At 43.2% G+C, this 21,412-nt stretch overlaps 1 protein-coding gene across 1 annotated transcript; it reads left to right on the top strand.

The window, feature by feature from the left end:
- Positions 1–208: 208 nt before the first annotated feature.
- On the top strand, positions 209–9,603 carry LOC128778677 (uncharacterized). The gene is made up of 2 exons (XM_053908628.1): positions 209–583; positions 8,114–9,603. The coding sequence occupies exon 2, from the start codon at positions 8,114–8,116 to the stop codon at positions 9,092–9,094; it is 981 nt and encodes a 326-aa protein (XP_053764603.1). The 5' UTR covers positions 209–583; the 3' UTR covers positions 9,095–9,603.
- The last annotated feature ends 11,809 nt before the right edge of the window (positions 9,604–21,412 follow it).

The raw sequence follows: 21,412 nt of genomic DNA, 5'->3' as shown, positions 1-21,412 counted from the left end.
CCTTGAGAGCCGCTGGGGAGGAAATTGGGTGCAGATTCTTTTACTATTAGGAGGTGGTGGGGGAGAGGGGGAGGGAGTGCTGATAAAGAATAATAGGCGAACCCAGTGCCTCCCAACCTCCCTACCTTCAATAACATCTGGTTAAATCCAGATTCTGGGTCCTCGCTGCGCAGATTTTGATTTAGCAGGCCAGAAGTGGATACCTGGGGTCTGGGTTTCTAAACCAGATTCTGGTCTCTAATCAGGTGATTCTGATCCCCTAGCAGATCTGGACATTCTGAGTTGGGAAGCAACTTTCTGTTTCCGGATCCCGGGGAGAGGCCCAGCTCTCGCGGGTCAATGGAACCCAGAAGTCAGCAGCTTTGCTCCCGCTGCTCCCGGGGGCAGCTACTGGCCGACCCCTCCCACCCGCCGCGGATCCGCCCGGCAGCCGCCACAGCCGCCGCCGCCGCGGTTTCCTTGGTGACCCGGGCCGCGCACTGCGTGCTGCTTCCTTAGGACTGTGTCAGGTTCCACCTGTCTGTTCCTGCGCCCACTGCCCTACGGAGAAGAGGATTCTGGTCCAGAACAGGCAGACTAAGAAGTAACATTATTATTACTATTATTATAGATTTGAGTATTTCTTGTGCCCATTCTTATTTAAAATAAGCTTTAAGAGTTTTTTTGTTTGTTTGTTTTGGTTTTGTTAGGGGTGGAGGTGGGAGAAGAGGCACACATGCTTTTCTAGTACCTTTACGTAACATTTCATGGTCAATTCAAATCCTTGGGACAGACCGACCCCTTGGCTATAAGACACCGCGATTTCTTACTTGCCTCAGCTATTTACCTTTGCACTGTCCTCCTGTGATCCACCAGGACACTCAGGTGCGTGGCTTATGCAGTTATGCTGGTAATCCGCCACAGGGAGGGGATTCCCAGACCGTGGACTTCCTGTCCCTTACAGTCCCGCCTTTCTCTCCAAAGGGGCTGCAGCCTCAGCTGAACCAAGATGGAGGAGGTCAGGTTTATAAGGCGCCCGTGTGGGTGTGAAAACTGTGAAGCAGATACATCTGGGTTGAAACTGGTAATTCTAATCAATGAGCCCCAGCTGTTTCCACTCAACCTCCCTTAGGAGAGAGCCATAGCTTTAAGAAGTGCTGGGTTTGCTGTTGTCAGCCCTTGGTTTTGAGCATACTCCTCAAGAGCTGCCCATAGGTAGCTGGGTCTGCATCTGTCAGCTAGTCAGGTCCTACCCTGGGGCGAGGAATGTCAGTGGTTTTGTTTGTTTGTTTGGTAATGACCACTGGACTACCTCACAAGTGTTTCCTTGGGGTAAGTTCAAGATGCCTGGAGGCTTAATGGAAATCTAGGCCTCTGAGGAAGCCTGTGGATTTGCACAGTGAGTGCTGCAGAGAAGCGGGGAACCCTAGGAAGGGGTGTTAGCGTTCACTTTTCTCAGTAACCCAATGGGGAGTTATGATTATCTCCAGTTTATCAAAGACGATGGGGAGGCACAGAGAATTTCAGGGACTTGCTCAGTGGTGGAGTTCAGAATTAAACCCACTCGGGGTCTGGCTTACACGGTCACATGCAGTACCCTGAATTTAGGTTCATTCTCTTTTGCCCTAATAGAGCTTTTACTCAAGCCCCACCCCCTCATTAATTTATCAGCGAGCTGTTTCATTTCTGCCCCCACCCCCTTCCCTTGATCGTAGTTCCACAGGAACAGAGATGGTGGCATCCATACGGTAAGGGCTGTATCTGCCATACAGAAGACTCCCAGGAAAGCTTGGCAAATGAATAAAGAACAGTGAGAATGAGTGCTTCAGAGTTTTTGCATTTGTCGTATAAATTAGGAGAAGCAGGAAACATAATGGAGATTTATGATTGCCTTTTCTGGGCTGGGCACCTAGGGTATATAATCCCCCACTTATTTCTGTACGCTGAGACAGGGAAGTACTGTAAGCCTCACTTTATCTCCCTCTTTTTTTTTTAAGTTTATTTGGAGAGAGAGAATCCCACTGTCAGTGCGGAGATCCCAATGTGGGGCTCGAACTCACATACCATGAGATGACAACCTGAGCCGAAATCAGGAATTGGTTTCTTAGCCAAGTGAGCTACCCAGGTGCCCTATCCCTCTTTTTATTTTATTTATTTTTTTATTTTTAATGAATAAGGGAACTAGGGTCAAGAGATACTGATCACTTATGGAGCTAGGATTTAAACTCAGGATTGTTTGCCAGAATCCAAAATCCGCAATTTTCCAACATACCACACTACCTGCTGGAGTATCTGGAATGGTGTAGTAGTGGTCGAGGGGAAGGTAAATGTTTTTTTTCTAAGAGAAAAATGAAAAGTGAAAACATGATTGTGGATATATTATTCTTTAGCCAGTCAACAAGCATGATGGGAGAGAGAAAGCCTATAAATAATGGCAAAGTGCTTAAGCCCGAGAAAGCTCCTCATTGGCAGACTTGTTTCACTTGGGTCTCGGCTTAGAGATTACTGAAGCTTCTACGTGAAAATAGGGGCTGGGAAAACTGGAAGTGTTTTTATCTATCAACTTCTTCCTCAGGCAAGCTATGATGGAATTGCAGGTTATTTTATTTGAAACTAAGAAGGTATTGTGTAAGCACCAGGATCAGTAGTGGGGGCCGATGGATTTGTGGGGAAAAGGTTTGCTGTGGAATATGTAGGGTCTTGTGTGTGTCGTGTTTCCAGGTTTATTTTCCTAGAAGTTTCTCTTTTGCACTCTAACCATTTACCAGAGCACCTGTGATCTGGCTTTAGGTAAAAGCCATGCTCCGCTTCCAGGTTGTAACCGATAAACTCTCCTACTTTCTCAGCCGTTAATTTAATGTGGTTGACCCTTTTGTTTTCTTCTCTCCCATTGGGTTGCCAATTCCTTTATTCACCTGTGATGGGTCTCTCAGTGTCTCTAGTTTTTGTGCCTCTACCTCGACTTCTGCTCTGCCTTCTAGGGTCTTTAGGGATGGCAGTGAGTTAAGCAATCCTGTTGGCTGCTCTGGAGAAAACCAGCATCCTGTTATGCCTGTAGGTGGCATGTGCAGACCGCAGTCTGAGGAGGGGCTGGGAGGTAGGGCTGAATTCTTTGAAGATTTCAGTAGATTGCAAGAAAACAGTATTGAAACAAGGAAGCACTGAGGTCTAGAAAGAAATCTTGGCATTTACCAGGGAATGAGACACAGACCTATTAAGGAGGCATCTGTTATCTGCATATACTGCCACTGCCAGTTCTGCACCATGCTCTTAAGTCCTTGCCAGCCAATGACTTTGAAACATTTTTTTTTTCTGTTTAGCTTCAGGTGTTTTCTTTTCCAACGGGCAAGCCAATCTGTTTGTATTTGAATTAGTCACCTGTCAACTCGGGCTATTCATTGGTTATGTCAATGCAGAGCCAACTAAATAATTAAGTGGGAGGTAGTATATACAAGAGTTAAGAGCAAGAACTCTGGCCCTCCCACCTATGAGCCGTGTGACCCTGGGCAAGTTACTTAGCGGCTCTGTGCCTCTGTTTTCAAAGCCATGTGTTAGTAATTATTGTGTTATTGTGATTACATGGTTCTCCATAGATACCCTGGACTGGACCATGATATAGATATAGATATATTGGGGCGCCTGGGTGGCTCAGTCAGTTGAGCGTCTGACTTTGGCTCAGGTCATGATCTCACGGTTTATGAGTTCAAGCCCCACGTCGGGCTCTGTGCTGACAGCTCAGAGCCTGGAGCCTACTTTGGATTTTGTGTCTCCCTCTCTCTCTGCCCCTCCGCTGCTTGTGCTCTCTCTCAAAAAAAATAAACATTAAAAAATTTTTTAGATATAGATAGATATTATACACACACACACACACACACGCACGGGGTTTCCCACTCCCCTTTTAAGTTACTGGATTCTGGATTTCTGAGGCCATTGGCATACAACCTCCTGACAGTGGTCTTTATGCCATCATTGTTTACAGTCAGAAAGCTGTGGCAAGAGCACTGGGCTTCCAGAATTCACTTTCAAGTTCCCTTGAAACTTGACCACTATTGCCCGTGGGCATAGCTGTGGTCCTACTCTCTCTGGATCAGAGTCCATCTCTAACAAGTGACAGGCACTGTTGGCCTAGTGTGCTGTAGAGCACACTATCGTCTTGTGGAAGATGCTCCAGAAATAACTGATCAACCAACATGAGCCCCAAAGGAACTTGGACCCTGGCTGATCAGAGAAACCTGGTGTGGCTACCGTAAAATGTCACTGAAGTCAAGGAAAGACTGAGGAACTGTTCTAAATTAAAGGAGACCAAGAAAACACGACAACTAAATGCAAAGCATGAGTCAGAAGTGAATCTTTTTGTTAGAAAGGACATTGTTGGGACAATTGCTAAACATGAGTGGGATCTGAGAATAAGATAGTCATAATGTATCAATGTTATTTTCCTTATTTTGTTACGTTATGAAAGAAAATGTTCTAGCTCCTATAAAATCTACACTAACATATTCAGCGGTCAGAGGTGGTGGAGTATCAGGTTAGCAGCTTACTGTTCGGGAAAAAATTTCTTTGAACCACTCTGGTGTGCTTGGGATGGTCCCAGTTTTAGCATTGACAGTTGTGTGTTTGGGAACCATCTCTGTCCCAGGCAAATGGGGGTGATTGGTCACTCTGTTCCTACTGTACCAGTAACTGTTCCGTAAGTGCCAGTTGTTTCCAAATAAATGTTTTGGTAAAAAGTAAAATAATTCAAGCAGTAGTAAGTCAAGCGACCCATACAGGCATGGTTCAAGAAGCAGTGCATGATTAGTTTCCGAGCAGTAGTACAGACAGTGGTGTCACTGGTAGAAGTGATCACGGTAAGCTGGAATGGTCAGAGGTGGGCGATGGCACCCCATGAGCGCTAGTGGGAGTCTGAGGGCTCCACCTGGTGTGCAGTGGAGCCTGCACCCTGTGGTCTCAATCTGGCCACAGATGGAATGGAACTGCTCTAGTTGAAGTGAACCAAGGGTTTGCAGTCCTGCTGTCCCCTTGGCCTCACCCAACCCCACTATATAAAATCTATATTGCACTCTGATCCTCCTTGCAAGCCTGGAATCCTGCAGAGTGTAAGGCACTGGCTGGAAAACAATTCTTTATTATTTATAATCACCTTCTTTTTTCACTTCACATGGTTACTATTTTGTGTGTATGTGGGTAGTAAGAATACTCAAGACATACTTGCTTAGCAAATTTCAAGTATATAATACAGTATCATTAACTATAGTCACCATGCTGTACATTAGAGCTCCAGAACTTACTCATCTTATAACTGGAAGTTTCTACCCCTTGACCAACATCTCTCCATTTTCCCATCTCCCAGCCCTTGGCAACCACCATTGTACTCTCGGTTTCTATGAATTTGAGTTTTTTAGATTCCGCGCATAAGTGATATCATGTGGTATTTGTCTTTCTGTGTGTGGCTTATTTCATTCAACATCATGTCCTCCAAGTTCATCCAAGTTGCAAATGACAGGATTACCTTCTTTTTATGACTGAATAATATTCACATATGTATCATATTTCTTACCATTTATCTGTTGACACTTAGGCTATTTCCATATCTTGGCTATTGTGAACAATACTGCAATGAACATGAGAGTGTGGATATTTTTTTCAAGATGTTGATTTTATTTCTTGATTATATATACCCAGAAGTGGAATTACTGGAATCTATGGTAGTTCTATTTTTATTTTTATTTTTTTGAGAGGAAAAGAAAAAAAAAAGGCAACCTTTGGGGTGGGAGAAAATATTTGCAGACCATATACCTGATTGGAATTAATATCTAAAATATGTAACAAACTCCTACAAGTCAATAGCAAAAAAATAAAACAAAAATAACCTGATTAAAAATGGGCAGAAGATCTGAATAGATGTTTCTTCAAAGAAAACATACAGTGGTCAATAGGTATATGAAAAGATGCTCAACACCACTAATCATCAGGGAAATGCAAATCAAAACGACAATGAGATATCATCTCACATCTGTTAGGATGCCTGTTATTAAAAAGCAAAAGACACGTGTTGGGGAAGGTGTGAAGAAAAGAGAACCTTTGTGCACCGGGGTGGGGATGTAAAATTGTGCAGTTACCATGGAAAACAGTGGAAGTTACCTTGCCTCGTAAGATAGATGGGTCCCTTTCTTCTAAAAAATTCATTGATTCAAATATCTGTACCTTCCAGGACAGACATGGTGTCTTCAGAAATTATTTGTCAAAGTGTGTAAATACATGTTTAAGAGTGTCCTCTTAGTACTATTTAGTGTCAGCATCATTTGTATGACATTACAATTTATTGTCATTTAGTAACACCTAGGAATGCATTTATTTATGAGATTGATTTCCTACTGGGCAGAGAGTGGTCGAGGTGAAGTCAAGTCAAGGTCAAGGTGAAGTCAAGGTATTTTTGAATAGAAGTCCAGCTCCAACGGAAATTTCTTCCTCCAAAAACATGAGAGTCCTTATACTTTTAGTATAATGATTAAGAAAATTCACAATGTCAGGGCATCTGGGTGGCTCAGTTGGTTAAACGTCTGACTTCGGCTCAGGTCATGATCTCCCCGTTCATGAGTTTGAGCCCCGCGTGGGGCTCTGTGCTGACAGTTCAGAGCCTGGAGCCTGCTTGGGATTCTGTGTCTCCCACTCTCTGCCCCTCCCCTGCTTACAGTCTCTCTCTCTGTCTCTCTCAAAAGTAAATAAACATTTTGTTTTTAATCAACTAATGTCTGGGACAGACACTTTTTCATCAATTCAGAGCCATGTCCAGCCTGGAAGAAGGGATGGTGAGAAATTCAGAGAAAAAGTGAGTTTTTGGTTTTTTTTGAACATCAAGAGCCCCTTCAAAATGTTCCAGTTCTCATCGAACTCTTGCAAGAAGGGTGGTCCTATGTTCAGAGTGAGGAGTTATTAACACTGAGCACCTTGGATGGAACAGAAGATGTGACTGTTGGTCTTTGCTTGGCAGGTGTGAGTCTGTGTCTAAATAAATGACTGACACCCTTGAACCTCACTTACTGCACCTGAAGCGCTCTCAGGATCACTGTGGAGATCAAAGGAGAGACTGTGTGGAGCGTGGCCATGCATTCAGGCTGCAAATCTCTAAATTATTAGTGTCTGTTGTGCTTGCATTCATCGCTTTATCCACGCAGAAATTTCCTGGGGCTGACCATGTATGGCAAAGATGCCGAAGAACCCCACACATAGTATTTTTGTGAAGAGTATTTTTTTATGTCAGTAATTTTCAAATTGCTGGAGCTTCCTCAAGGGAGACTAGCAAATTAGGCAGAGAAGAGATGAAGAAAGGAGAAGTTTTGTTTTACGAAATATGCCTTACATTAGGAATAAAGGACTCTAATGATTTAATTTTTTCTTAAGTGGGGGTTTGTCAGGAGTCCAGTTTTGGTGAGTAGCCTATTCAGTTGATAGGTGACTTTGAGGTGACTTTCTGGCTTTTTTTTTTTTTTTTTTTTTTTTTTTTTTTGCTTGCTCTAGAGCCTTTCTGTCTGTCTTTACCATCCTGTCTCTCTCTGTCCTGGCCTGGGTTGGCCAGGTATGGAGGAAGGATAAATTTCTATGAAATGGTTATACCGAGTGGGTCTGAATAAATGTTCTTTACCTGTCTTGTCCTCTTCCCCCCCCCCCCCCTTCATAGACTTTTGCCTTTTGTTCTTTTTAAATTCCTATGCTATTTATAAAAATGAAAAAGAACTTATATATTTGGTAAAAAAAAAAAAAAATTAAGCAGTAGAAAAACAGTGAAATCTACCAGCCTACCTTTATTTTAAAAATCATCTTCTATTTTCTATTCACTAAATTAGCATGTATCCCCTCAAAAGACAAAACTAACCTTTCTCATTCAGTAACTAAGACCCATCACGTGACTGGATATGATAAAATACTAATGGTGAAGTTTTTCTTCTCACACCACATTAGTTTCTCATCACGTTAGTTGTCTTGCTCTTATAATTAGAAAACTGCCCTCAAGTTCTTATAAAAATGTTAGTTGGGTTGTAGGATGTTAATGAATATGGTAGGACCACACTGTAGACAGAAGAGTCACTGATGAATTTCTTTTAGTTTTTGAATTGTCTCTTTTTATTTGCAGATGGATCCCTTACTCCCTATACTGACTGCACATTCTCCTCCATGGAATGAGGCAGACAGTCCTCGGACCCATGACCTAGAGCACTTACGAGCCAAGCGTGTGGCTTACTATGAAAGCATTGGGATCATCAAAGGTGATGCTTCCAGAAATAGCAGCCAACCAGTGTGGACAGCTTCCCAAGACACCAGAGTGAATCCCTCAGAAAATCAAGCCTTTGGGCTGAGAGGCCTACAAATGTCATTGGGTTGTTTGGCAATTGAAAAGAAACCTCTGCTCCAGGAAGTGTCCAAAGTGGTGCCTGGAGAAGCAGAACAGGATCAGGACCAGAGGGTCCAGGAGGGGCCCAGGAGAGAGAGACCCCCAACAGAGCTGGATCTCAAGCTGCTGGCTGATGCCTTGGTCCCCGAGACAGAGAAGCTACGACATGTTATAAATTGGGCTCAGAAGTTCTTGCCCAAACCTCCAAAAGAGGATGGGTTGAAGGGTCCCACAGCTTCTCTAGGATTCCCTCGGTCTAACCCATACCAAAGTTCAGAAGCTCCAAGAAATAAAAAGAATGCTCATCTGAAGTCACCTGATTGCCCACTCCTGCTCAGAGCAGACCAGTCTAGTGCACAAACAAACATTCAGATATTCTCTTTAAGCCCCCCAAATAACTGGTCAGAAATGGACTTGTCTTCAGAATTTCTAAGTTCCTTCCTGAGGGAGGATTTTCCTGGCAGTGAGTCTTGTGAGTGCCAAGAAACTACAGTCAGGAACGAGGGGGACGGAAGAGCTGCCGAGTGCCCCCCTAACAGTCTTCAGTGGGAAGATTCTGCTCAAGAAAAGTATTCCAGATCAGGAAATAGTATTCACATTCCCAGTGAGGATGAGGCATTTCCTGAGAGGCTGGGGCCCCAGCCACCACTCAGCTGCACTTCTGAAGAAAGTAAGATTTTAGAGGGAACCAGGCAGAGCTCACCCAGAAAAAGTTACTTCTAGACTCCACTCACTGATAGCTCAGAGGAGAAACATTTGGATGAAGCTGGAGAAAGTAAGAGAACACCTAGAAAGTGTGTTCTAGGCAGGAACTGTAGAGGGTTTTCAGGAATTGCTTTGTCTCCCACAAGTGACAGCACACTAGCATCAAGAACCATGGTGCTAAGTGGTGTTCCCTCCCCTGGGGAGGTACCCCTGCAGGCTGAAGTCAGGAAGGAGTGCAGAGGACCAGAGGAGTCCCATCTGAGGAGCCCCAAGGATCTCACAGTAAAATTCAAGTCTGGCAGCTCCAGAGGTGAAAACTCCATCCAGAGACTGCCTGGAGATCCAAGTATATCCCCCAGTCACAGCTCCAGTGGAAGGAGGAAGGAATCAGATAATGTGAGGTTCGCTTTGGGGTCCCTCCAAACTGATATTAAACACAAAAATGAATGGGAACATCCCATCATGGAGAGAGTAGAGGGGACTCTCACGGGGAGAGTGCCAAGAGGTGAGCCAAACAGAAGCATGCAGAGCTCTACTAAAAGCAGCCTTCCTATGATCACTCGGAAACAATTTGACCTCACACATCCTGAGAGTTATTTGGATCCTCAAATTTCCAGCCTCTCACTGAATGTGTCAGAGGGCCCCTTGGACAATGCTGCGTTTCATGGAAGTTTGGGTGCCAATGTCTTCCATGGGCCCGCTGCAAATGCACATGGTGCACATGGCAGTGCTTGGTTTGACCAATTGCCATCTACTAAGATGGACGGTGGACCAGTACAGGCACCCCAAGTAGTCACCAGACAAGCAAGTCATGAGCAAATGGAAAAGACACTCCCTTCAACTCACCCCATTTCCAGAGATGTTTCCAAAACTGGTTTGAAAGGATCCTTCCCATTCCAAGATGGTGGTGATACCCTCTCCTGGAGTGATGAGCAACCACATAAACCAGAGCAAGGGGCCAGTGTGCTGGAGACGTATTTCTATTATTTACACATGTTGAACAAGAGCAAGGGTCTCTCTTCAGAAAAGAGGAACTCTTCTTTGCTTTTCTGGGGGCCTGGAATGTGCAGATCAGAGTCCGTAGTCACATCTCCAGAAGGGAAGGGTAGGTCCAAAGTGGCCAGCCTGGACAGAAAGACCAAGGAGTGGAGAGATGGTGGGGACAGCATTGCAGCTATGGAAAGTGAGAGGGGTACCCATCCCCAAGGACAAGGCTGTGCCGAGCAAGCAGCTCCAGAAGAGACCAGCTTTTGGAAACCTCAGGGTGTCTATGGTATGAAATAAAAGCTGGGGAAAAGAGTTTCATGAGCAGCAAATTTATTGACACTTGTATAACATGTCATGTGGTCATTGGGGATGAGACACAGGCTTTTGGCTTCATCATGTGCTTGATGTATTACCTCTTAGCTTCATTTTCCATAAATATAAAATGGGGATTGCCTTAGTCCCTCAGGGCTGCTGTAGCCGAACATCCATAGACTGGGTAGCTTAAACAACAAACATTTATCTCTCACAGTTCTGGAGGCTGAGAAGTCCAAGATCAAGGTACCAGCATATCCAGTGTCTAGTGAGGGCCTGCTTCCTATCTCCTTGCTGCGTCTTCAACATCACACAGCTCTCTTGTGACTCATCTCAGGATGCCAATCCCATCATGAGGGCTTCAAACCCATGACCTCATCTAACCCTAATGACCTCTCAAAGACCCATCTCCTAATGCCATCACATGGGTTGGGGGGGGGGGTGGTTTCAACAAATGAATTTTGGGAAGACACAAGCATTCAGTCCATGCCAGGGATAATTATCAAAGTATAAACTGTTAAGATATTATGCAAATATTCGCTTTATTTTGGCAAACCAAAGCCATTAGCTAATTAAAAATAATCTTAGAAAATAGTTATTCTGAAAGATAAATACTATAGCATTCTTTTGGCTGAATAGGTATCTCTCTCAGGTGCTTGCAATTTTCATGAGCATGATGACTCTATTCATTCTGCTATCTAGTAGTTTGTGTGGAAATAAGCATTTTATGCCTTTCATCTAAAATACATTTTAATAACCAAGCATTAGAAAATAGAATCTGCCTCTCCCATTTGAGTGCTGTGTAGATATAAAATGACTAATGCATTTTCATTTCATAGAATAAGCTCAGATTAGGAATTCACAACACCTTGCTAGATCTTTATGCAAAAAAATTCTTATTTGAATTCATTCTTTGTTTTGTTTCTTGAAACTGGGTTACATGATTGATTATAAATAGTAAAATATAACACTCCAAAGATGTTTTGAGATACAGCTGAAATGGTAGAATATATATGTTATTAAAGTATGCTGCAAATATTCTTGCAAGATCTGGGAAGCTGAGTGTCCTGACTTCTGGTAGTGCAGATTACAGAGTACATCTGTAAAATACAGGCTATGTGCTTAATATGAAATGCGATGGATTTGTAACCTTTCGTTTTATACTTTTAGGGAGGTTATGTTCTGTTACCCCAAAAATGACATCCAGAATGACCAGCGATGGGGGATATCAGAAAATGCCTGATGCTGCCAGTTCATCCCATAAACATGGAGATGTGAAGCCAAGGTTTGACTTCTCTTTTTCACATAATGTTGACATTTTATTTTTCTTAAATCTTCTCTTAATGACCAAATGATTTTATTTCTTTTTTTAAGTTTACTTATTTTTTTGAGAGAGAGTACGCGACTGAGTAGGGGAGGGGCAAAAAGAGAGGGGGACAGAAGATCCAAAGGAGCCTTCGCACTGACAGTGGAAAGAAAGTCTGATGTAGGGCTTGAACTCACAAACCATGAGATCATGACCTGAGCTGAAGTCAGATGCTTAACCAACTGAGCCAACCCGGTGCCCCAATATTAACATTTTAGCTAAGATCAACATCGGCAGTCTTCTGAGAAACTAGTTAATAGTCTAGTTTATACAATGTGGTAAAATCAATTATGTATTTGGTCTACCATTGCAAGATACAGGGTGCTATAATAGACACAAAAGGAAAGAAGAGGCAGTTACTCCAGAGTATGAAATTCTTTAAGAGAAGTGAAAATAAAATTCTTGGAGTGCAAAAGAAGAAGTTATTATGCTGCTGGAATCAGAAAAGGCTTCATTTAGTTGATGGTAAGAGAGGCTTTGAAGGATGGAAAAGAGTTCAACACTTAGGAAAAGAAAAACCAGTTGGAAATGGAATGAGTACAGTTGCAGAGGTGAGATACTTAGATTGTTTTGAAGGAGCAATGGATATGCTGGATTATATTTTATCCAATTTATATTAAATTTAAATTATTATATTTCTAATTCATTGGATATATTGGGATTATTTTGGTTGCAAGTGATGGAAACATTCCTCAAAGTAGTTGGGTAACAAAAAAACAAAGGTGTTAGTTTTCTTATTTGAAGATTTATTATGGTTTTAAATAACAATTCAACACAATGACGTCAGCATTCAACCTCTTTCCATTTTTTGGCTTTGCTTCCAAGATGACAAGGACCCTCATCCATCTTTTATATTACATTTGGCTACAGGGCAAAATCTGTAGAGGCAGCTCCTAAAGCAGACTGCTCCATGTAAGATATGATTAGTACATGTAAGATATGATTAGTAAAAGTAATATTAATAATTCTCTCAAAAATAAATAAACATTAAAAATTTTAAATAAAAAAAAGTAAGGGGCACCTGGGTGGCTCAGTCAGTTAGGTGTCTTGACTTCGGCTCAGGTCATGATCGCATGGTTTGTGAGTCTGAACCCTGCGTCGGTCTCTGTGCTGTCGGCTAGGAGCCTGGAAGCCTTCTAATTCTATGTTTCTAATTCTGTGTTTCCCTCTCTCTCTGCCCCTCCTCTGCTCATGCTCTGTCTGTCTCTCAAAAATAAAAAAAACATTAAAAAAATTAAAAGTAATATTAATAGTATATCTATTTGACACATCCCAACTTCTGGAACTGTCTGATCTTTTGGTTTATACTCCTTTTATAAAACAGTCCCATGACTATTTTAATAGTCCTTCTCCTCTTCCTCAAAACAGTGAAGTACTTATTTGTATGTGCTAAACATGTTTCATGCAGTATCTCATTTATTCCTTCCAGCAGTCCATTTTAGAAAAGAGACCACTGAGCTTAGAGAGGTTAGGATCTTGTCCAAGGGCACCTGGTTAGTAAGTGGCAGAGCTGATGTCCAAACCCATCTGAGAACTCTTGCTTTGAGCCCCTGCACTCCACTTTCTCTGCAGACTCATTTTCTAGAGCCCTGTAGGTCCATTTTAGAAAAGAGACCACTGAGCTTAGAGAGGTTAGGATCTTGTCCAAGGTCACCTGGTTAGTAAGTGGCAGAGCTGATGTCCAAACCCATCTGAGAACTCTTGCTTTGAGCCCCTGCACTCCACTTTCTCTGCAGACTCATTTTCTAGAGCCCTGTAGGTCATTAACACCACATTTCTGAACCAGTTCATGTCTATGCCCATGACACCACAGCTGTAAACTTCTATATGAAGGAGTCTAGGCTAATCTGTTTGGATTTCCAGTTGTTCTGATTGCCACCCCTAGAACATGACTGTGAACTTGTGGTTGAATATGTTTTGCTATGAAGACATCTGTATGCTGTGCGATGTTGATGCAACTTTATGTGAAGTTACAGCCACTGTCGACTATTAGATTATATATTTACATGTTTTATTTGAGCTTTATGATGTGGAATCCATTTTTCTTGTTTCATCCAATGTCTTTGGAAAGTGCAAGTGGTTCAATTACCGAAATCAAATGTATCAAAAGCACTCAAAAGCTTTCCCCGGCCAGGAGTGCCTCCCCATCACCAGCTCCTTACCCACTTAAGTGATGAGCCCTCCAGATCTGAGCTTAAAGCTCAAAGGGACGTCACCACCTTCAGACTAGATCTGGTCTATTCATCTATATGCTCTCGAGGCACCCAGTTTTCATCTTTCTGGGAGCTTATCTAAAATGTAATGAAATAGAATGTAAGGAGGGTCTACAAGGGCAGGGTCAAGTCTGTCCAGTTCTCTTGGAACTAGCACTGTGCTTAGCACTTAATAAGATTATTGAATAAATGAGTGAATAAATGTAGTTTGTGGACAGCTATCCTCATCTGTAGTGGATTTCTGTGATCTGTCATCTCTAATATACCTGTATACTATATATGTGATGTACACATATGAATGTTATATAGCCTATATATATATATATATAATCATTTCCATTTGGCTAGCTTAAAGAATTAAGAGTTGAAGAAGTTGAAGAAAATTATTGAAGAAATAATCAAGATCTTAAACACTGCTCTCTTTTAAAGCGATTTCTTTTTTCTTTAAGTTTATTTATTTTGAGAGAAAGAGCACATGGGAGAGGGGCAGAGAGAGAGGAAGAAAGAGAATCTCAAGCAGCAGGCTCTGTGCTGTGAGCAGAGAGCCCAATGCAGGGCTTGATCTTGCGAACTATGAGATCATGACCTGAGCTGAAACCAAGAGTTGGATGCTTAACCAACTGAGCCACCCAGGCGCCCCTAAAGCTATTTCTGTTTAAAATTTTTCTAAAAAACATTAGAAAGCTCCCTGACATTTCAGTGTATGCTGGTCATAGTTAAATATTGTCTTGACAATTGATCTTCATTATGAATATTCATTACCTATGGTTTGTTTGCCCTTTTATTATTATCATCCTTCTCATCTCTGTGTCGTTTGAGCTGCCTTATTATTAGGTCTTTTTCCTAGCCTTATTTTCCTTCCAATCTGCTTTAGATCTAGGAATTAATTAAACATACTTGTTAAGCTTGTTTGTTAAATAAGAGTTAATAAAGCTTTCCATGAAAACCTAGAAGCAAAGTGCATGGTTCTATGATGCAGAGTTATTTTAGCTGCGTTCATCTCTGTCCTGGGCTGACTTTTGGAAACTTGAAATAGTCCCAGGTCTGATAATCTGGGAAGAGAGATATTACCATATTTATTCATGCAGTTAGCAGCTAAACCATTTAAAATAGAATGCAAACCACTTGATAAATAGAACTGAAGAGAATACAAACCAAGCATGAAATTGCACCAAGTAATTTTCCCTATCTACATGCTAAGTAGAGCTAGATCTTTAGGAGGTAACTAATTTGCAGTTAGGAATGAGGAAGTAGAAAAAGCATCCCATTAATATTTACAGTTAGCCCAACGGCTCTATACTGGCCCACATGACAACACACCTTTTATTCCAAAAACATTTCTCACGGTTCAATTTTTTAAAAATTATGAAATGGGGCTAGATTACTTAAGGAATTGCCTCCCTTCCCGCCCCCCCCCCCCCCCCAGAATCCGATTAGTATTTGGAGGTATCTCCATTAGCAAGACCTCTGCAAAGATAATATCCAAGCTCTGACAATTCAGTTATTTCAGCAAGATATGATGATAGGCAGACACTTACTTCCCTGCTGAGAATCTTGGATGAGCCGTTTCTTGACATTCTGCTGCATCTTTTTGGTGCAGTGTGAAGCTGAATGAAGTAGGCTATGTGGACGAGAACTTTATTCCAGACAGGGACACCATGGCAGTTGCCATCCCTTCAAAGCCACGGTGCAGTAGGCTGGTTCAACTTGCCAGGCAGATGTCCTTCATCCCCAGCTTCTCCAGGATTCTCCCAAACCTGTGTCATTGGCTGAAGTAGATGACCTTTCTGGGAAAAGGAGGGCCACCCTTCTGTCCAAAGTCTAAGAGTAGCTGTTAGAAGTTTGCCTCAAACACGTTCCAGAGAATGAAAGCCTTTAAGTACAAAGTCCCAGAGGCTAAGGACCAACAGAACTGATTGATTCCTTGGACCCATTCTGGAGTGAAGTCAACTAGAGATGATGCCCCAGGCAGCAGCTTCAGCTCAGTTGCATTGCCTTGGTAACCTTAAGTAACTTCTGGCTCTTCACACTTCAGGAAACATCAATAAAGGAAACATCTTGACTTGAATAATTCGTGTAAAAAACTTATTGAGCACCTGTTTAGGAACAGACACTGCCCTAGGCACTGGGGAACCCAACAGTGAGCAAAACAGACAAAAATATCCCTCCCCTCATGGAAATTACAATCCAGACAATGAGACAAAATATAACACATAAATAAGGAAACCATGAAATGTGGCAGCTGGCAATAGGTGTTTGGTAGGAAAATAAAGAAACAAAGGGGGATAGAGAGTGCTGGAGGGATTGGGATTTTAAATGTGGCGGCCATGGGTATCCTACTGAGATTGTAATTGACCCAAGAGCTGAGAGGAAGCTCTGGGGACAGATCTGAATGGGGGCAACACATGCAAAGGCCCTGATTGGAAGCTGCCTGTTTGGTTGTGTGTGTGTGAATCTTTTTGGAAGTCTTTCATGCATGTGTGGGTATATATGTGTCCGTGTGCAACCTAACACTAACAGATGTACACCAATGCCATCATTAAAGAGCATGCTGCTGGTATTTTCTTATTTAAGCATGTCTTAGAGGTCTTTCCATACCAAGGGACATGCCTGCCTCATTCTTTGGTGGCTGTATCATGTTCTACATCCATTGTTCATGTGTCATGTGCAGTTAACCAGTTCCCCACGAATGTTCTAGGCTGTCCTAGAAGTCCAGTCCATCCCCAGGTCTGAGAACTCGAGAGGCATTTTCCCTGCCATTTCTCTGCTCCCCTTTACTGCCACCTGTATTGGCCACTTGGCTGTATCTTGGCCTCTCTCTTGCCAACTCCAGTGTCCTACCTGTGCTTTTCCTGCCTTCTGACCTTCAGCTCAGGAAAGGCGTGTCTATTTTCGTGCTACTTTCTGAGTTCTCACTGTCAGCTCTTGCTGACGGATGTTGTCCTGTCAATGCCTCCTTTGCTATCTAAGTTAGATGTGGAAGGATACTCTCAGTAAGAGGATTCAGAAATGCATTGTGCTGGCATGTCACCAATGGTTCTGGTGTCACTCACTGATATCTCGTGCTTCATTTCTCTGTAAGCCTGTACTTGTCTGAAGGGGCCTCAACAGCACTGAACATGACAGTCTCATTCTGGCCTCTAGTGGATGATGCTATTTCAGCATGCAGGCTGGCCACGTTGGTTAGCAATCCCTGCTACAAACAGGCCGCCACAACACAAGCGAGTCAATAGCTGCATAGACACATGATTTTGCTAAAAGGATGTAACTCTATGGCAGATCTCTAACCGGAAAATAAAACTGACTTTGTGTTAATATGTTTTCAGAGGTCAAGGGCTGGGGTTTTGTTTGTTTGTTTCAGGGTTGTTTGTTTGTTTGTTTATTTTGATCCATTCACGGGCCTCCAAAATTTACCAGGGTGTAGCGGGGAAGGAGTGGGCAGGGATGATAACTTCTCAGCCTCCAACTTGCAAAAGCGTAACCTAGTTCATTTCCTGACCTAAAATCCTGCCAAACTTTGGTAGAGGGTTGGATCTTTTTTTCTCTTGCAAAGGTCTTGGAAATAGCTAGGCAATTAGCAACCAGAGTAATATGAGATGAAAGCATCCCCGTGCTGGGAACAGTTGTTTGGCGTTTGTTAACATTCTGTATACACTTCTCTGTGTGCAGAGGTGGCTTTTGTGGCCGCCATCTTTGCTTCTTTCATTGTCTTTTAGGTGTTTCTTTCTATAGTAAAGTGTTTTCTCTATGTTTATCCCTTTTCCCTATTCGTAGTTTTCAAAATTGTATAGGAACAGAAAACTCCTCCATCTGCCTTTTCTCATCCTTTTGGGCTACGTTTCCTCTGTCCCTACCGGTGCAGGAGGCTGCGGTGTTCAAGGCGCATGTAACTAAAATGTGTTCAGTGAGTGACATGCTGAGGGGACACAGCTTTATTTTTCAGGCCCATTAAGCAAGCTTATTCTGCCTGAGACATTGGACTGAGGTGAAGGGTGGGTGGTAAGAGCTGGGAGGCACCTGAGGTCCAGTAATTGGCGTCCTTATCTCCATGTGGTGCCACATTAGGCAGTCCAATGGGTTAATGAAATGGGGCCACTCTCTGGGGTCTGCCAGGAGGGCGGCTGGCATGGGGTTCATCCCGAGTAAGAACATGACCGGAGTGGAAGTGAAAAGCTGTGAATTATGCAAAAGGAAAGAGGTTTCCTTTTGCACGATAAAAGGGAACTGTTGGCCTGGCAGTGGAGAGGAGAGGGTGATGTCTGCTGCATTGTCTTTACTGAAATCATGTGTTAGGTTGTCTGTTTCCTTTGAACATCAGTGTTAGGTAGTCATAGATTTCAGGTGGCTCGTTATTTCCAAACTATATACCTTTGAGTAATTTAGCAAAGAATACATTATTTGGAGATTCCTGACATTACATATTAAAGGAATGATGAACTGTGGTCGTGTAATTATAGTAAATAAATTGGTCATAGAAGTCATTTCATTCTGGGGCCATCTCTTAGACCAGAGAGAAATTTTGTGAGGTGGCAATGACTGCGATGATCTTCAGGAGGTGTATCCATGAATTTCCAAGATATGGTTCTCTCTGATGTACAGGAACAAAGCAGTGCCACCATCCAATAGTTGAATTGTCTCCCTTTGCTTTTGTTGCCATAGATCTAAAAGCATTTGGAGACCAAGTTCAGCTGGAGCAGAGAAGGGTGTCTCCCCCAGGACTGATCCCAGTGCTTATACTGTTGGTAGGTGGCCAAGTTATTAATATGCCAAGTGGTCAAATCTGTCAGATGGAAATAAAGAGAGAGGTTGCATGTGCTGAACCCAGTTACAATTTAAAAACTGAGGGAGCTGATAAGCAGGGGGTGAAGAAAGGAAACCTGGATCCATGACTCTCAAACTGCTCGCATGTTAGCATCGCTTTCAGAGAAGCATTCATAAAATCTGTGGTCTCAAAAATAATTTTTTAATGTTTATTTATTTTGAGAGAGAGTGAGAGAGCAAGCAGGGGAGGGGCAGAGAGAGAGACAGACAGACAGACAGACAGAGAGAGAGAGAGAGAGAGAGAGAGAAAATCCTAAGCAGGCTCTGCACTGCCAGCACAGAGAGAGCTGACGTGGGGCTTGAACCCATGAGCCATGAGATCATGACCTGAGCCAAAATCAAGAGTTGGATGCTTAACTGACTGAGCCACCCAGGTGCCCCTCAAAAATAATTTTTAAAACTTTTCTTCAAAAGTTCCTTATTAGGGAATCATGATTGAATGCCACCAACATAACCTGTGATACTGTGCTGTTACTTCTCTTCCTCTTGCCACCAGTAGAGGGAAGAAGCGACAGGCTCAGTCCAGCTGCTCTGTGTGCCCATCAGCAAAGACCTCTCTCCAGGCTGGTCTTTCTGTGGTTCCCATGGGCTACATTTATGCAGTATCAGTAGATGCTTCACGAAGAGGTAAAACAGCTTCTGGGACTGCTCACTGTTCTGTCCCCTGTGACAGCACAGCCTTCCAGAGGTAGAGTGGGACCATTTTGCTCAGAATTTTCAGTGACAGCCTTGATCGAAGACCAGCTCACATCTTCCAGTCTGGGGCTCTATCCGTTCTTCATTTAAGGAACAGTACTTGGGAATTTCTGTCATTCCAAGAATTGGTAAAGATTTGATTGATGTAACAGGGTTAGATTTCTAGGTCTGCAGTTAGCTTTTTGCCCTCTGCGTTACCATAAAGACTGATTAGCACGTATCACCACCTAAAGGAAACTCCCACTGGGATGTCAGAGAATCAGGGAGGCAATAATTAATGCTGCTTTGTTCCCTTCCCAATTATGGGAGGACAAGAGTAAGACAGAGAGAGATTTAAATATCATCTTTATTATGCAGCAGCACAGCTGCGGTTATGGGTAAACGACTCACAAGGCACAAATAGGTTTTAATCTCATGTTAAGTTTAGGGGGCTTTACAGGAAGATACAAAATGGAAGGTACAGCAGGCAGAGCATCCTCATGATGTCGAGAGGTCAGCAGCAAGCCGCAGACAGCTCATTTCTGCCCTGTCTCCCACATGAGTTGTGTAAGGCTGACATGGACGTGAATGAGAGCAAGGTACATGGGCTCGCCTGGACACACAGAAGCCATAGCTCCACTTCCTATGAATGGTCTATATCATTCTAGTTGTGCAGGCCCAGGCTGACGTTCCAGTCCAGGCACAGAGTCACTTGAGTGGGGATGATAGTCCCATTTATCTTAACTGCTGCTTCAAAGGTAGTTCTGAGGGGGGCCTGGTCAGTTATGGCACTGACATTAATACTTTCCTCACAATTACTAATTTATCGTGTCTCTGATCAAACTCCTGATCCTCTCCACCCCAACCTAATCCCGCATCCTTCTCCATCTCGGTCAAGCTCAACTCTACATGCCAGTGGCACAGACCAAACACTTCGGAATAATCCATGGCTCTTTCTCTCTTCCATGTGCCACAGCTACTGCCACCATCCCATCCCAGGCCACTGTCATCCCTGGCCTAGGTGACTATGAGAGCCACGTGGCTGGCCTTCCTGCTTTGCCCTTTGCCTTCCTACTGGCCAACACTCCTATCAATGGGCAACTTCAAGCATAACAGTCAGAGTGGTCACTAACAAAACAGAAAGGATAGGAACTATTCCTGGGTTCAAAGCCAACTGATGACCTCAACCTCACTCAGAGTCTATGTTGTCCTCTCCTGGACTCCCTTCCTCCTCACTGGCTCTCTCTACCTAGCCTGCCCTGCCTCTTTATAGCACTGATAGCCCTCTGACCTTTACATGTTGGTTGATTGTTCTCTTTATTCCCCTGCAAGTGTATTAGCTCCATGAGGGCAGGATGTCTGGTTTTTGTCTTTTTTTCCACTGCTGTATCACCAGTCCTAGAATGGAGCCTAGTTTGTATATGAGGTAAGTACATATTTGTCACCTAAGGAACAAACAAATGCATGGATGGTTGATTGACTGACGTGACTTAGCAGCATGGCCACACCCCTAAGTGAGACCAAGTGCCCCAACCCCAGACCTCTTGATGACATCAGACAGTGACACCTGCCCCAGCTCTTCTACCAGACTCATTGGAAAGAGAGAGCCCTGAAGGAGTTGAAGAGAGAGAACCTCAAAGGGGTTGAGAAAACTTAGCTCCCTCTTTCAAAATCACCAAATAATTTATTCTGTCTCTGAATGGTAGAATGAATTGTTCTGTGTCCAGTTGAACCCATATGCCTTGGCTCTTATTCATGTCCATGGCAGAAAAATTCCTCAAATTGAAGTCCCACCACACAGAAGTGTGACATCCCTGACATGGGACAACCATAATTCAGTAAGAAGATGCTGGTGGACCAAGTGCAGGCTCCAAGGTAGGCTTCCGAGGAAGGCCCAGCCCATCATAGACAGTTGCAGTGTGATCTCCAGGTACCAAACCAATGGGGAGTACCCAGTGCATG

The sequence above is a fragment of the Panthera pardus genome, unplaced genomic scaffold (genome assembly GCF_024362965.1).
Source record: "Panthera pardus isolate Hobbes unplaced genomic scaffold, ASM2436296v1 HiC_scaffold_20, whole genome shotgun sequence".
Lineage (NCBI taxonomy): Eukaryota > Metazoa > Chordata > Mammalia > Carnivora > Felidae > Panthera > Panthera pardus.
Note: the sequence above shows the minus strand (reverse complement) of the source record. Positions and strands in the feature narration are given on the sequence as shown.

Bases quoted from the DNA above. Each gene is read 5' to 3' on its own strand.
- LOC128778677 (XM_053908628.1), top strand. From the start codon at position 8,114: ATGGATCCCTTACTCCCTATACTGACTGCACATTCTCCTCCATGGAAT.